General features: G+C 46.6%; 1 protein-coding gene across 1 annotated transcript; it reads left to right on the plus strand.

Moving 5' to 3' along the window:
• Positions 1 to 344: 344 nt before the first annotated feature.
• On the plus strand, positions 345 to 3,533 carry LOC119375174 (protein Skeletor, isoforms B/C-like). Its single transcript, XM_037645365.1, is given in 3 exon segments — positions 345 to 397; positions 498 to 2,163; positions 2,165 to 3,533. Coding segments are annotated over 3 exon segments (2,103 nt in total). The 3' UTR covers positions 2,549 to 3,533.
• The last annotated feature ends 14,585 nt before the right edge of the window (positions 3,534 to 18,118 follow it).

An 18,118-nucleotide genomic window follows, 5' to 3' on the forward strand; every position in this document is an offset into this window, starting at 1 on the left:
CCGTGGGTATACCGGTTCTCAGCGAGCCGAAACGTCGTCGGCCGCTTTCCCTCTCCCACTTCTTTCAGCGGACTTCCCTCGCTCGTCGTGAAGGCTCGCGCCAGAGAGCAGTGGAACAAACCGGGTGGAATGTAGGCCAGCGACGCGCCTGCGAGACTGCACCCGCCCTGCCCTGCCCGTCCAGCGCGGTTCGCTTGCTCGTACGCCAGCAGTGAAAGCCGCAGCGAGGCCGACTTATCTGTGCCCAAGAAGTTAGGCTTTACAGTTCGCTGAATCGTCGTCGTCCCTTTCGCACACGCGTACGAGAAGACAGCAGCAGTGCGTTTGCGTTGCGGTGAGTAGTGATGCGAGCCAAGAACGTGCGCGTGGCCGTGGACATAGCGCTAAGAGATGGAGTGTGAGTGTATCAGTGCGGGAAGTTACCAAGCCAGTGGCGACGCCATACTTTCTTCGAGGTCTCCGAGTGTGCAGTGCGCCCGCCAGTGCCAACGATGAAGGCGGTTCGCGGCGGATTTACCGTTACGGCCCGTCCTAGTGGCGGCGGTCATACTGCTCCGTAGTGTGACGTGCGAGGACCCTCACGAGGGCCTCTACATCGGGAAAATCAACACGTACGCGCATCAGGTCTCCGGTCACGTGTACGCCATCGACGAATACACGATCCTCATCAAGAACTTCTTCTACGACGGCCTGGGTCAGGACGCGTTCTTTTGGGCCGGATCCAGCGTGCGACCCAGCAACGTCGGTTTCATCGTTCCCGATGAAGAAGGCAAGACCAACAAGCTTCAGCCGTACACGGATAAGGACATCTATCTGCAGCTACCAAACAAGCGCAAAATCACCAGCATCCGCTGGTTCGCCGTGTGGAATTTGAGGGAGAACGCCAACTACGGCGACATCTTCTTTCCAGAAGGTTTCGAACCACCTTCGCCCAGGCGGATATCGGAGTTCTCCAGGCGTGGCGCCGGCGTGCGTTCCGGCACAGTTGTGATCGTGGATTCTAAGACGATCGAAATCCCGGACTTCTACTTCAGCGGGAACGTATCGGACACTTACTTCTGGGTCGGCCTAGGACCGCAACCGAACAGCGCCGGCCAGAAGATTCCCGATGAGAAAGGGTACCTCGAACCGCTCGGCCGTTACGAGGAGAAGACCATCCAGCTGACGTTGCCAGGAAAGATGACCGTCTTCGACATCGACTGGCTGAGCGTGTGGAACGCGGAGTCGAACGAGAACTACGGATCGGTGATCGTGCCGCACGGTCAAGACATCCCGCCTTCGAAGCTGGGATCCATGAAGCACGAATCTCGCCTGCCCAATTGCGAACAGCTGCACGCGACCCTGCAGCTCCGCTGGGAGATCCAGGGCCGTAGCATCACGCTCCAACTCACGGGACAGATCGAGGAGGACGAGTACATCGCGTTCGGCATCAGTGGCGCTACCAACTCTTCCAAGATGGTTGGTGCCGACGTGGCGGTCTGCTACATCGACGGCCACTACGCCAACGCCGTCGACTACAACATATCGGACCGCTTCCCGTGTTCCAACGTGCTCGGTCGCTACAGGGGCGTCTGTCCGGACCTGAAAGTGGAAGGCAAGGAGAGCTACCAGATCCTGACATTCACGCGCAAGGACGGTCTCACCAGCTTCGTCTACCGCCGTACGCTTCTCAACCCGGACGACGACGGGGACCAGATCTTCAACCCTGACGGCAACACGTACCTCGTCTGGGCCATCGGCAAGTACAACGAGCAAAAGGAACCTTCCTTCCATCACACCTTCCCCAGGGGCGACCTGAAGATAAACTTCGGCCGCAAGGACGCCGCGGACAACTGCTTCGAGTTCACCACTGGTCAGAATCGCAAGAAGCCGGATCCCTGGCCCTTGTTTCGAATCCGGGACAAAGCGGTCGACACGTTCGTCGCCAGGATCGGTCCCGCCGGTCTGTGGAAAGGCTATGTGGGCATCACGGGCCGTAGCAGTCCCGGCGAGAGCTGGTATATGAACGGCGTGCTCGTGCCAGAGATTCACGTGCAGAGGGGCCACTCGTACACGTTCCGCGTCGAAGGGGGCAACAACCCGCACAACGCGCGCTACTACCACCCGCTGTACATCACCGACAGCCCGTCTGGCGGTTACGCCAGGCTCACTGAGACGGAAGAGGCAGGGGGTCAAGATCTACGCTGGCATCCAGTTCGACCGCAGGGGACGTCCTCAACCCAGCGCCGCGGGCCGGCTCTGCGCCTGGCTCTACAACACCTCGGAGCCCCGGCAAGCGGACGAGTACGCGAGCTTCCCCAAGTTTCGGAACACGCTGCGCCTTCAGTGCGACGACGGGCAGCCCGCAGTGCTCTCGTGGATGCCCAACGACAGCACGCCGGACGTCGTCTACTACCAGAGCTACACGACGCCCAACGTCGGCTGGAAGATCGTCGTCCAGGACGAGATAGTCACCGGCAGTGCGGCCGTCTCCTGGAACCGGATGTCGCCGTGTGGTGCCGTGACGCTGCTGATAGCGTTGGCGTTGAGCGTGAGAAAGTGCGTGTAGACGCCGTCGACTCGCCGGACGATCGAACTGGTAGTAATAACGTCCTAAAAAAGTTGGCCAAAGTTCTTAAAAGCCTTCCTATAAGAGACTGCAGCTACGTAACTGCGTTTTATGGTGAAGTGTGCTCTCTTCGTAATTACAACTACATTTAATGGTTCCGCTGCAAAGAAAAAAAAAAACATCTTAGTTTCGGTTGTCATTTGTCGCGGCTATAGCGTTGACGCGGGGCCGGGTTTGTTATGCGTACATCCTGAGATTGTTGAATGACGAGGGGTGCAGATTGACCTACATACGCATGCTCGTTTTGGCTGCGTTTACTTGCGCATACGTAGACTGGCGCCCGTCGTGTGTAATAGTATATGTGCTAAGCAATTGAAAAGGAGCAGTTGAACGGATATGTAGGGTGTGTGCAGTGTGCTACATTTTGGTCGCGTCGTTGTTAAAGCTGCGGCGCCCTAATCTCGGGTCTAGTCCCGCGAAATTAGCGTGGCGGGCGCGCCTTTGCCAAAGCATCACCCGCGCACGTGAACTCGCGAAAAAGCCCCCACGGATGATGATGTTGAGGATAATGATGTCTCACGGGGACTACATCTCTTTCTCTACTTTTTTTTCTGTTTTTTGGTCTAGTGTGGCATGCGCTTTTGCAAAAACAGAATGGCTCCATTTCTTTTTCGGGGAAGCAACGTTCTTCTTTTATTAATGAGAGGAAACGTTCTTTCTACACTCATTATCCTAAATTCTCATGCTTACCAATACGGCACACTTCCTTCGCTTGTGCCCGACAGTTACCGCAAAATTAGCTGCGAGCGAAACGATAAAAAATACCGGAATTCACGTGCCTTCCTGTCATGCTCTCTTTATGAAACTACCTTACCGACGCGTTTTGTCAGTAACAGCTTCAGCTTTGTGCTGTACATATGAGTGAAATATGACGCAATTATGAGAATATATGAGAAAGTTATCCCTACATGATTGCAGAATGCATGAGTGATATTATATATATATATATATATATATATATATATATATATATATATATATATATATATATATATATATATATATATATATATATATATATATATATATCAAGAGAGATACATGACGTGCATTCTCAAAGCCCAAACTGCGGTGACGATGCCATAAGGACTTCGCTACCAAGGTGCGTCAAATTAGGCTAATAGGCTGCATAGCTAGGGTACAAATAATGAAAACGCACCGCCATTTACATTACTTAGGTTAAATTAACGTATATAACAGTTATACATGATTTTATATGTGTAAGCCACTTGCGCGCTGTCTTGACTATTCGCGCCGGGTTAAAAATAAAAGTATGCCTTAATTAGAAATGCTGCGACGATATACTTTGTTAGAATAAACTGCGGTGCGTATAGCGTTTAAATGCGAAAAGAAACAAAATTGGAGTATCTGAAATTCTCAATTCGTGAACGTCGCGTTTCTACAAGCACGTAATGAAAATCTACGTAATTACAACGAGTTGGTTTATAGGCGAATAATGTAAATTGACGCCGTATCACACAGCTGGGTTGAAGTACTTTACTTGTAACGAAATGAGTAATAAAAGCGATCGTCTCGACGGTGCCGAAGATAACTTCGATTTACTAATTTATGTAGATCATACGCAATACACGAAGGTTACGCTGTGACACGGAACATGCAGAGAGGCCGTGCTGCAAACTGTAGCCGGGATAGGGTACTGTAGCGAGGTTTTATGCAATATGGTAAGAAAATTGTTATATTTATAATATAGAGCTAAATATTACGAAATGTATGGACGTAAGGTTGCCGCTTGCGCATTTTTGTTGGCATTCTCATCGAAAAAAAATAAACAACTCACAAGAACATTTATGAGGTGCACATTAAAGATTTATACTCATATATTGTGGTTTCAAAGGTGTACGCACTATGTTTTGATCTTTCCAATATGAACACGCCACCCTATAGATGTCACGAGCGTTCCATTCCACTTTGCATTTATCTATATGCAGAAATCTGCGTGAGCCAGCAGTTGCATGATTTCCAAACTGCGACTACTGTGCGTCGCGACAGGTATGTTTGTTTAGAACCCATGTTGAATGAATTTCTGGCTGAAATGGCTGGCTGTGTGAAATAGTTTAAACCAGGGGTCTCAGACACGCGGCCCGCGGACCTTTCGCCAGCTGCTCGCGGCTTCACACGGAGTACAGTTTTGTGAGTTTGCCTAGTGGTATTCGCGTTATTTTCTCGCCTATTGCAATTAATAGCGATTTGTTCGGGCGAGCTACCGAGACGGGACTGGTCTCAAGCATTAATTCCTTTTCGTGAGGCACCCTATGCGGTCAATATGATTCGAAACGTCACCGTGGAACGAAAACTATATTTTAGAATCGGCCTCCAGATTTTAGTGATTGTGGAGACCAGCATCGACATGATTTTCGGAACCTGACGTCACGTGCCCATCATAAATGACGCATATATGAGTCATGTGAAAAGCGGTCGTTCAAATGGCAACGTTAGGTGACATTTTGTTCAAACTGCTCTCCCCCCCCCATTTGTGGGACAAAATTTCGCGACTGCGTCCCGCTAGCTGAGGTGAGTTTGAGACTCCATGGCTTGAACCATGCGGTTCCGCTTTGCTTATCAAATAAATGAAATCATGCGCTACGTGCGACAAGAAGGTTAGGATATTCAAGAAAAAGAAGCGAGAAAGCGACGCCAGCGTGCGTGGGAAAATTGTTAATTTAACGACTCGCCTTCGGAGTATATATTTTAAGCGAGGTGTTTTTTATAGAGAGGTATTCTCGCAGCGCCAGTTGCTGGATTGTTTTTTTGTTGTTGTTGTTGTGATTGAAACGAATGTTTTACGAACGTGCGCGACTCATGCACAGCTTCGAGACTCAGTCGTTATTTAAGAACACAACTGCGAATAAACATTATTGTTCTTCCTTTCATTGAAGACAGGTTGTCGAGTTCTTTTTGTTTCAGTAGAGCTGTCGACAAGCGAATTAGGCAGTCGAATCTTTTCCTTTCTTTCTTTCTTTCTTCTTTCTTTTCTTTCTTTCTTTCTTTCTTTCTTTCTTTCTTTCTTCTTTCTTTCTGTTTCTTCTTTCTTTCTTTTCTTTCTTCTCTTTCTTCTCTTTCTTTTCTTTCGTTCTTTCCTTCCTCTTCCTTTCCTTTCTCCCTTCTCTTCCTTCTTGTCTTCCTTTCGTTTCTTTTCATCTCCTTTCTTTCCTTCCTTTCTTTCTTTCTATTTTTTTTGTGTCTGAGCGATTGCCGTGGTTCCACAGCAACCTTATGGACATGACCTAGGCTGTCAGGTAGGCTTTCCTGACTCATGGCGATGTTTATAAACGATCACTGCTAAGATTGCGTGCCCAATAGCGATCATACAGAAGAGATAAATACATCTTTAGCAGACTTGTGTTTCGGCAAGTTTGGTCCATACTTGATACGGACATGCGGGAGCACTATGGGACGGGGACGTAGGCAAGAGTCCTGTCCTGTGTGCCTCTTGTCTATGTCCCCGTCCCATAGCGCCCGTATGTCCGTATCAAGAAAAATGCAGGTGGCTGACAAGTGCGACCAGAAGGCGCAGAGCGCCTTCCGTGCTATGCAAGGAGCGCAGTCAATGATAGAGAATTAATTGGAGGTAAATAATAAAAGGCCGGAAGTAGAATGAGTACGAGAGAGTGGATAATTAATAGGGAGCTATAACGTGTAAATAAGGAATATATGTACTCGCAGTGGATAACAGAAATTCACCAGCGTCACCTGCTTGTTGCTCCTCAGATGGGCCACAAATAAACTAACGAAAAATAGATTCGTCGCCGTCCGTGACCAGAATCATTTATGTCAGTGGGAGGCTATCGCCTTCGTAAATTGTACAAGGCTTTCGTGAGCTCTATCGCTTCTAACCCACTGGTCTAATAAGGCTGCGACCGGGGGCTCGTTTGTACGACTTCATCTACTGGTTTAACCGTACGATCACTTGCAAGTATAATTGCGCCCAAAGTATCAAGCGGTAAGCTCAGTCAGTGGCAGTGAAGCGTCGCCCGCGAATAATGCAAAAGAGATGCACGTGCCATCGCTCTCTGTAAGCCCGAAATTGCATGGCTAATGGGTGTTTCTGAGTTGACTGACTAGCACTGAAAATAACAACTAAAATGGGCTTGTAGCGCTCTGCCGGGAAGTGCTGCCTGTTTTCAGTCAGATGGCCAGCTGCATGATTTCATTTAACTTCATCTCATTTCATTTATTGTTCCCTCAGTGTCAAACAAGGCATTCCAGGTGGGAGTGGGTTACAGCTTACACGGGAAAGCTATGCAACATAAGTAAAACATCATGCGGCAGGAATATAATACAATGCGTGAAAAAATCTAGGAAGCTATTACAAGGTATTAAGTCAAGGTAAGTTATACAGGAAATACAAATATAAAAAATGAAAGAAAGGAAGACATATGGGATATACGAGTAAATAAAAGTGGCATTCTAGTTAGCATTGTTTGTTAAGGCATCACAAAACAAAGAGTCGTCGCTAATAGATACAATGTGATGAAGCGACTTGCTTCTCCGCTGCTGCCGATATGAACATGGACAGTGGGATTTACGTCCTGGGAAGAAAAAAAACATGAACACTGCTTTATTTCACATCCTTGTTCATCACATAAATACTGCGCGATAAGAAATTTTCTGGGGGACGTTCTTCAGTAATTTTCATCGCCATGACCAGCTCGAAACATAGAAATGCAAAAGTGCTTTTGGGACGATCAAACATGCTAGCACAGCTCAAATAATGAAGTGAATGAATCAATAACGCAAGAGCCTTATATGTCTAATTAGAAGGGTCGCAGTGTTAATTAACGATACTTAGATTAGTGAAACATTATATTATGACAATAAACTCAAATTAAGCTCTTATTGTGTTAATTAGTTACGGGTAATTAGAGAACGTCGGACGTCTATATAAAGCACGCGGTAAAATAGCCTCGCGGCATGGCTTTCGCCTTCGAGTATTCTTAGGCAGATGCATAGGAGGCCCTAGTGAGTTTTCGTTTTCTTTTCGTTTTTCTAGCAAGGAATGACGTTTTCGAAAAGTGTGCTCGAACTTCGAGGTAGAAGACGCCCCACGAAGGCACACTCACACGCACGCTGTATTCCCAGCGGCACTGTCTGTCAGGGTTGCCAGGTCGAAAAGACAAAAAAAAAATTGCCAGAAAACTGAAAAAAACTAGTCAGAAAGTAGCCAGCTAGAGCCAAGCGCCGTAAAAGTAGCCAGAAGTAGCCACGCATGTGTGAAAACCGCTTCCACATTTTTATTTAAACGGCTGAATGCAAAAGCCTTTCGGCGAAAATGTAAACATGTGCAGCAGGAACACTTCAAAATCACAATTCCTGAGATTCCAGCATAAATCGTTCACTTTTGCAATCACTTCATGCATGAGAACGCAGTGCTTGCGCTGTTCGAAAAAAAAAAAAAGAAGACTCTCTCTTCACGCGTCTTGCATGACTTTTCTTGAACTTACTAGAAGTTGCGACAATAAAAATGAGTCTACGGTATGATGAGTGCGCTCAAAATCACAGTTACTGGCATTGAAGCAAAAATTGTAGCCAGTTTCACAATAAGTTGTTCCGTGATGTCGAATCTGAGCTTGCAGGCCATACCTAAGTCTAAGAACTTATACAAGCAGTTCGGCAGATATCCTGGAATGACTGAGTGGTGGGCGAGTTGGTCTATGGACATTCTAAATAGTGCACTAAAAACGAGGACAAAGAAGGGAAGGCGGCAACAAAAGCGCTCACTAACAACTCTTGTTAGTGAGCGCTTGTGTTGCCGCCTTTGCCTCTTGTGTACTGGTTTTTTCAGTGCTAACTAGAAATGTCGGATACTCGATTTCTAATGTGGATGAGTGCAGAGCCCCCTGGATGCGGAGCGCTTTCGATTCCTGTTCACTTCCAACTGTGGCTTAAAGCGGCTTTCAGCAATGGCTGATCTTCAAAATGAGGCCCCATGCCGCAGTTCCCAATGAGTCCTAGCCAGGTATCGAAAAGGATTTTATTTTTGTGTGCGCGAGGTCTGCTTGACTGACAGGTTTCAAACATGTAGTTTTTTTATATTTATGTTACGATAGCCACCACTGACCCTTACGGCTGCTCCGGCCTCTGCGCCGTCCTTTCATAAAAGCTCATTGAGTACGTAATCAAAGTGACAGTAAAGTAGAGAGGTGGGCGAGTTGGAACTGATGCATTCTTGAAAACTTTTCAGCGCGAACTGGACGGAGCACAAAGAAGAGTACACAAGACGAGCGCTGTCTAACAACTGAAGTTTATTGAAAGAGAATTCAAACACCAAATTCAAAGTGACAAATTCAATTTCCGAAGTTGGAAGCACGCTCTGACTGCCATGTTTTGGCACCATATACTCGAACACCAGCGGCTGCGGAATCACCAAATATTGCCAATTTTGCTCGAATTGAGGAGACAAGAAAGTAGCCGAAAAGGAGCCAAGTAGCCACGACAATTTTTCTGCCACCACTGTCCTAAAAAAAGTAGCCAAATTGGCGCAAGGTAGCCAAACTTGGCAACCCTGCTGTCAGTTCTGTCGTACATTCACACAGTTGGTTAACACTCCCCCGTGCATTACACTTACAGAAATACCCAACACAGAGGACGGGGAAGCGTCTTCCGCTGTAACTCGATTGGCAGAGCGTCGGACGAGTAATTCGAAGGTTGTGGGTTCCGATCCAACCGACGGAAAGGGTGATTTTTCGTCCACTTTAATTCCTTTGAATTTACGTAATTACTACACTGCAGTTAAAAGAAAACAATTAATGACCCCGGTGCTTTCCTTGCCCTAATTGTCTCTTGGATTCACTTGGTTGTGTCTAACAAAGAAACGGGCCCCTCGAAAAAGAAAAAAAGAAGGAAAAAATACCTTTTTCTCGTTCACTTACACAGTTTCTCGTATCGTGCGCGGCTTTGCTGTCCCTAAAAAAGCTTATCCGTCGGACACGTTGAAAGTAGGAAAGTACGTAGATCAGCGTATGCTGCCCAGACGCCATACTTCACGCGTGCAGTTCGGCGAAAGGACAGAGTCCTTCGGACAGCACCATGTTGGGGGTTCGTGTCGCCCACGCATTCCAAGGAAGCACGCAGTCCCCGCAGCGTACCGAATCGGTCTCGAGGGACCCGTCACCGCGCTTCCACGGACCTTCGTGCCGAGTGGACAATACGTGGCATTGTTGCTGTTCTCGCATTTTGGCCTGACGGGGTCGTCGACCAGGCTGTTTCAGCAGGAAGTAATGCCGAGAATGTCGGGAGTTGCCCATCAATAGTGACATTTATGTTCAGAACAAGCGTTTACCATGGGCATCGGGCCATGGGACTCTCATGAACAGCTCACTGCCATTGCATAGTCAGGGGCGTGACAAGAAATATTTTCGGGGGGGGGGGGGGGGAGTTCCACCCACCTTTTATGTATGTTCGTGCGTGCGTTGGTATGTGTGCGTATATATATATGCATATGCAGAATTGAAAACAATTCAGGGGAAGATGTGTTTGAATCCTCCCACCCAAGGATCCCCTAGCTGCGCCAATGCGGGATTACCTAATGCACTGAATCTTGCCCCCTTTTCTTTCGAAACAAACACGCGGTGTCACGAGGGTGTTTCAGAGGTGTCGGGAAGTTGAGAGGTGTGGTGATGAAGAGCGCCTCCAGTGCGGGAAGTACTGGCCTTGACTCCCATTGGCCCCGGCCACCCAGCGCTTTCAATACGAAGCATTCTTGATGAAGTTTTCACAAGGCCTCGCGAAACCCTCACCACCCCTTGCCTCCTCTCGCGATGTCATGCGTCGTGTCGCGATGTCTCGCTAGGCCTCGCCGAGGTTTCGGTTTGCCGTAAAAAGAAAACGTCACAAATGTGAAAAATCGTCAGATAAGCCTGTCAATCAATGCCATTGCACACAGCGAGATCGGAGCGGGGCAGGAAAATAGTTCAACAGATAAAAGAAATCCCTTCTTATATAAACGCTCTCATCTCGGGTTGCTCGATTCCGCGCTATTCGTTCGATAATCAACTTGTTGTCATAAACATGAACAGTATTTTCGTGAATATTAATTCACTTCACCTGCTCAGGCACCACCGGAATGTTGTCGTACGCACGAAGGTATACGCGCCGCAAAAGAAGTATAGCAAAAAAGAAAAAGTGTTCCACTAACAAAACGCGCGAGGCTTATTTTTCGCAGGAGACTGAAGTTGGCCTTAGACATAAAGTCAAATATTTAGTTATTCCCTTGCTTTTTTTATACGCCATTATATAAGGGCAAATTGGTTCATATTTGAGATTCTTTTTTCTTTTCCACAAAAAATATCCCATACGAAAAGCTGAATTTAATACCGGCTAAGTTAATTCCCAGGAGCTCCATAGATTATGTGACGCGCCTCTTCAGAAATAAATCGAATAGCAGTCCGCACCGCAGGCGACGATAAATATGCGAGCGCAGTTTTGGACTGCTGAGTCCCGAACTCCAGACCAAAATAATCGAAATACGATTTTTAGCGCTTATATAGGATCACGAAGTGTGTAGTTTCGAAACCCATGAAGTTCTATAAAGATCTTCGTTGTTTTAGGCGAGTGAAAACGTTTTTTTTTAGTTGTCTTCCACAGCTCTCGAAGTTTGCATTTGTTTCGTCTGATATTTGACCCGCTTGGCAGACAAACATCAAATGCGTAGTCACGAATTTTCATTGACAGATCGACTGGGCAATGTGCTAAGGCGAAATTCAAGATCGGTTGCGTACTTATATACACTTAGGCATTTGTTGAGGACTGTAGCTAAGGAACTCTGGTACACTGCCAAAGCGTGTGGCATTGTTCGATGTTAAGTGCGCGTTGTAAGACGCAGTATGATCTGCACAACCCATTTCAGATTAGTTCGTCTACCAGGTCCTCATTTCACACCATACCTCGCAGTCATCTGCCGTCCTTGAATTTGCTCCGATCTTTTGACACTCACTGCATTGTCACGAGAGACCAGAGGCTACTTTATGTGAGAGTTCTTTTTTTCGTTTAAAACTGCCTGTAACACAAAGTGGCCGACACAATCGAATGGCGACAGCGTGGAACCATGCTGGCCAATGTCGAAGGCGAAGAACAATAGAACGCGATAATAACTGACGCTTATTCGGGGCTCTTTCGGAGTTAGATTCGCAGTTATTTATTCTACGCACTACATGACCCGCTCATGTCGACTGTGTGCTAATAATGTTAAAGAACCTGGCCATGAAAACTAATACGCGTGGGGCAAAGAGATAAAACGAAAGCACAAACTAGAAAGCTGAAGCGGGCTGCTTATTCTATGCAAGCAAAAGTGAGAAAGAGCTCGGAGATAGGCGAAAAAAAAAATATGTATTTCAGTGACAGGGGAGACGGCAGAACCACAACAAACGTAGTAGTACCGATTTATCCTACGAGGTAATGCATAACTTTGAAAAACGCTATTACATGCTCACTTGTGTTTGTGAGTTTCTGTCTGTGTCTATTGTTTTAGAGCCCAAAAATCCATGCTTACATGTATACTTAACTTGCAGCCAGATTATTCATAAGCATCAAGACATAAGACGTTGTCTGCGTACTTTGTCGCAAGAGCTAAAATCTACCTGTACCAGTAGCTTTTTCTTACATCTTAGCAAGACTTTAAAGAATACGTTGTAAGTATATTACTGCTGCCTCAAGTACTGCTACCCGAAGCATGACTTTTCTTTTCGTCGCCTGCCGTCGTCACAGACTCTTCTTTTTCTTCTCTTTCATTCTTTTACATGCCCTTTCCCTTTCCCAAGCACAGGGTAGCAAACCGGAGGCTTCCTCTGGTCGACCTCCCTGTCATTCCTTTCTCTCTCTTTGTGGCGAATTAGGCAAATTGTAGCCAATTCAAGTAGTAACCATATGGATTCTAAGCGCATTCCTGGAGCTGCATACGCTCCAAGTTTCTTTGAAGTGACGAACTCCATACGATAATCAAGCAATTTTCCCGGGAGACATCGCATCTGACGTTGCAGCAATGCACTTTAATTCACACTGTGTCGTAATGAGACAGTATGAATTAAACCTAGGTTTTCCTTGCTGTTTCGTGCTACAGACGTGTGCATGACCATTTCCCCTTTAGTTTAATCTATAACGTTTGTGTTTTGAACCGGGAATCCAGACACTTGGGCTTACGCAACAATGATCGAAAGCTTCTGCTGCCCAGTGAGTTCACAACGGGACACAGGAAGGCAGTAAGGTAATGCTACTACACATATCTAAACTACAGCGACGGTTTCGCAAAAATAATGGTAATAGTAAAAATAGAAACTGAGTCGTTACATAAGATCAGCAGGCGCGCCCGAAGCGGACGTCCTTGAATGACCTGTTGTTTACGTCTCCCTGTATATATAGGGCGATGCAAATGTGTGAGAGATGCCGGCTTGATAATGAAACTGGCTTCACGGCTGCTCGGAGCGCAGGTGGTTTATGCAGCTCAGTGCAAAGGATGGTTGCCAATTCAAAGCAGTTGTAGTGGTACTTTCCCAGCAAAAAGTAAGGGTGGTGCCGTTAGAGATAACCGAAGACGAAAAAGTAGCCATGTAACGATTACAGCTTTTAACTTTACCTGTTTCGTGGAGAAAATAACGTCTGTAGTTTTAAATTACTGTCAAGGTCCGTATTTAAAAATGTTACAATCATAAGCAATATGTTTTATTTGGAGGACACTCAAAAATAAGGGTGAGAGTGTCCGGTTTCATGCGCTTAGAAAATAAGACCGGCCTCACTCAGCCCGAAATGGGCATGAAAAACGACTTTCGTTTTTTTTTTTTACAAGCGTTCCCATTTTCCCGCGGTCGATAAAATCTGATTATTTGAAAGCTGCGGTGACGTGCGTTTAAGTAACGGCAGCGCCATCAAGTTTTCCGTTACTGCGTAAAAATCAACGGCGTTGCACTTACAAGTTGCTTGAATGAAAACATCGAATTATTGAGAAGTTAGCCGAGAACGTTAAGAGCAGCGCGTTACTTTAACTAGTTACTGCACAACAATAGTCATAATGGATTAGCTTGATGTACGGATTATTGTTACTTGATTGCCTTTGTTATACTACACCGGCCGTTGTCGGACTTCATCCCGTCGATGACGGAGGTGGTGCTCCGTTCTCATCGCTGACGAAGCGCGAAGCGAAATATAGAAATGGTGCAGAACCGTAGCGTTATCCTTATTATAGAGCTGTGCTGCTGTGGTAGAGAAACCTGGTGCTGCGAGCGAGTTTTTTCGTGAACGAATCCCCTTTCCCCCGCGAATTCAAGGACGGGAGATGAGTGCATGGTGTGGTGTGAAATGAGGAACTGGCAGACGAACTAATGTGAAATGGATGGTGAAGACCACCGAGTCTTACCTGCCTAAAGCATTATGTTTGGCTTAGCGGCGGTGTCAGAATCCCCGACGAAATTTACCAAGGCGGTCAAGTTTCTTATCTAAAACCAGATACACAAACGTGCATCTCTGCGGTAAAGTTATCTATTTGAAAAACCAGTGCTTGGGGCATATCTGAAAAATGATGGTGCGTTAGTGTACAAGTGGCGAGGAATGCAGTAAAGAGTGAAGATGTTGCTTTGGGAAACAACGGCACACACTGCATGCTTCACCCCTCCCCAGGTTTCACGTTAGTGGAGTTGAAACACGTTTCCCTACACGCTTCGCCGATCCCCAGCTTTTTAACACCAAGATTTTCATGACGTATTTCCGTCACGGATAAATGCGCAAAATGAGCGCCATCAAATGGCAAAGAAAAAAAGACTATAAGAAAATGTTCCGCCGACAAGAGTCACAAGTAAAAAAAACACCATCCCCCACTAAAGGGAATCATGTGGGGATGCGAAACAGCGCATAGGTCGACTTAAAGTTCCGTTCATCACGGGCACCTTGCCCGATGTTAACGCTTCCTTGCAATTGGAGCACACCATGAATTCGCTGTAGTTGCTGTTGCTGCCACTCGTCCGAACTCTTGTTGGAGCACGCCACGCGGGTTCATCGCGCGTCTGCAGAATCTCGTTCCCCGACGCCATCACGTGATTGCTGAGAGAGTGTAAGGGGTAGAGGGCACAGCGTCTTACCCAGCCCCTTACACAGGCCCGAACGCGCCAGCGGGTGCCAGCACTATTGGCCGCGAGATCGAGCAGAGTCGGCACCTAGCGGCGAGCGGACAAAACCTCGTGGTGTGGATGGCTCCTTGCGTCGGCTGCTAGCCACACCGTGTTCGCATGTGTGCGTGCGTCATGCACGTCCGCGGAAGACAGCTTGTTGCGTTTTGCTGGCACAGTTGCGAATGCTTGTACGTATGCTTACACGATATGCACAAGCATTTCGCCTTCCGAGACTGTGTGCTTTAATAAGTGAGTGCATGCACGTGTCGCTATGGTGCTATAGGTCTAACCATCGTACCGTCCATTCGCCAAAATCATTTAAATGTTGGTGCGCCTTTGTCGTTCAAGCACATCACATAGTGCATTTGGCGCCGTCCTAAACGAAAGAAGTACTAAATGTCGAGGCGTGAATGTAGAATTTTACCGACACCTTCTCGTAAAGTGTCGGCGATTTCGAAATCCTTGTGATACCGCAAAGTATGAACTAGCGTCTGCGCATATAGGCCGGTTAGCGGTAATAAAGACCCCAAGCAACGCACTTCTATACCGGTACACGTATTCATGCAAACAGAATACGTCGAGTGCACAAAGTTCTACTTCATCTAATTCCGCAGAAATACAGGCTCTTTTTTTTGTAGCCGCTAGAGCACGAAGTAAATACTTAATTGGCTCAGTCGCGCAACAACATTTATATTGTGGTATAAGCAGTACGACAAGTTAAACACGTAGAAATAAAACAAGAAAAAACATCGAGCACAGTGCAAACACGACTGTGACCGAAGGCCAGTACCCCATTTATTGTCAGATTGCGCTTCTCTCACACGTAATGGGAAGGTTAGTCCCGGCTTCGTGCATTAATGGGGCAATGGAGGGCGTATATATATTGTCACGTGGTCGTGACATCGACGAAGGCAGCAGTCAGCACGTCCGAGAAGAAACTCTTTATTTGGCCGAACTTGTGGCCGGGAAACTGAAAGCATGCAATGCACTGATAGCGGCGAACAGAGCGTCGACCGTCGATCAAACTGACAAGCGGTGAAGCGCGTCGGCATTTATGCATGTGCCGTAGAATATTCCAGCGTTATCGCTGGTTGTCGCGCAATCTCTAGAATAATCTCGAGTGGTCGCGTCTTGCGCGCAAGCTTAACAAAATGACCTACAATAATCGCGAAGCTTCTCGAAAAATGAGGCGCGGTTTGCGCTGAGCGTTGCTGACAGTCTTTGTGGGCGAAAACCAAATACAGCAAAAGTGATAATAAGAAACGCACGTGGCAATGTCACAATTAGGGTGCAGTCAACGTACTTGAACATTCTTGAAACAGCGCAACGACGACGAGGACGAAGAAGAAAGGAACCACATACCACGTCCTCGTCGTCTCGTCGTCGTAGCGCTTTTTCAAGAATGTTCCAAGTACTGTCACTGCCCAACTTTCAATTCTACTGCAGTCAACGTGTTTTATTCGCCGACAAAAGACTGAAATCGCCTGCGGCGAAACGCCGCTGCGTATATTTGTATACGCGCACCCGACCACTTATCCACACTAACGCGTTGACGGTGCTGCCACATATAGGCCGATCTCGCGGTGAATAGTGTACACACGTGGTTCCCGAGCGGACGGTCGCCGATAGAAGGCTGCTTCGCATCTAAAAATAATAAAGAGAAACAAGGAAGGCCATCCAGCTGCGCTCTTTCCTCATGCTTGGCATCACTATTGCGCGGCTGCCATGATTTTATTTTCGCAGCCAATTTAAGTACCACGCATATTACAAATAAAAGTTGGTTGTCCCTTATGAAATTGTTACGTTTCAGCCAAGCAGTGAAGTCGAAATGTTTGCTGAAATTTGTCAGGAACTTCAAGTTTTAGACCGAAACCTAGCGTCACGAACGTGTGCCTGTATGAGAAAGTTAGTCACTAAACGCGCGAAAGGTGCGCGACGTCACATAAACTATCGAAGGAAGTTTTTCAGTGAATCTCAGAACGCCCCGCGGGCGCGCGGAGCACTATGGGAAAAGTGTGCACGCCTGCCACTGCTGGTTGGCTCCGTGGAAGCATGAAACGAAACGAACCGCCGCTTGGTGACTAGTATTAAATCGTAAATACTACACGTATCCTAATGCACCTGCATGTATCTCTACGCATAAAATTGAAAGGAATGACGCAGCCAATGTAGGTATTACCGAGCGGATGTATATCGGAAGCAGCGGTTAAGCCGCATGCGGGTTATCGCGTGCCGATACAGTCAAAACGTGGTGTCGTGAGGGATATGAAGCTGGAACACCGAATTCTTGTTTATTCAACGATTACTTGCAATGTGCTGATATGAATGTGACGTCCGAAAATGCAAGAGATACCTTTCCGCTTGAGCACTTAGCGGTGACGCAGATCCGAAAAAAATCTGAAGGGGGGACAAACATGTTGTCAATGCGGCCAGATTGTTTTTATACATATAGATTTAGTTTAATTACATAAAAAATTAAATCGTGCTTTTAAATGAAATTCTGCTCCTCGTAAGGCCAGTGCACCCTTGCGAACTGCGTTTAGCCGCTATGGCATTTAATGTCATAGGGGCTTGGTATTTAATCTACTTAGGACTGAATCACTACTAACAGCTTTATTTTATTGCATGTGTCGTTGTCGGTTTGCGCTGTATGCGCAAGTATTTATTCAGTCAGTCACATTGTCATCTTGTCAGTGTAATGTCCTGCTTGAAAACCTTCATCTATTTTATAACACATCCTACTGCTTTGCTCCTAATTGTTATTGCGTAGAAGTTTGTAACGTTATTCATTTTTTTATTGTTCTGTAAAAAAAACTGTATATCCTTGTATTCTGTGCTCCATCACTGCAGAGCATCACTGTAGAGGTGACAAGGCCTCAGTCAGGCAGGCAATGTTCTGTATTTAGCCTTGCCATCGAAGACTCATGACTGCACACATATCTACGGTATGGTCACCTGTGAGCCAACACGTGAAAACGCAAGCGGCGTTTGTAAAATCCAACACCTGTAGTTAGTGTCACCAAAGTTTGATAGACAGTTATCGGTTTTAACTATAGTGCGAGTGATGCGCACGCTATCTAGTGAATGTATCTCACTTTATGCCCACTGTACTTTCTATCGTACTCTTGAAATATCAGAACCTCAGCTTGTGCTCGTTGACAGTGTTGATGGACGCTGATTGCAAATGCATCCGCGAATGATAGACCGCTCCTGTACTTCATAGGAAGCCGAGTTGTATTTTTTTTAATTCATTAAATGCCGTAAGGTATATATACTGGCGCAAACAAAAAAGAAAATTGGCACTTCTGAGTCGCTCAGCTGGTCCAGCAGCGGAACAGGTGGAAATCGTAGAGAGGCCGTCGCTGCTAAAAACTGATGAAGTTCGTGATTGAATTAC

The sequence above is a fragment of the Rhipicephalus sanguineus genome, chromosome 11 (genome assembly GCF_013339695.2).
Source record: "Rhipicephalus sanguineus isolate Rsan-2018 chromosome 11, BIME_Rsan_1.4, whole genome shotgun sequence".
Taxonomy (NCBI): Eukaryota; Metazoa; Arthropoda; class Arachnida; order Ixodida; family Ixodidae; genus Rhipicephalus; species Rhipicephalus sanguineus.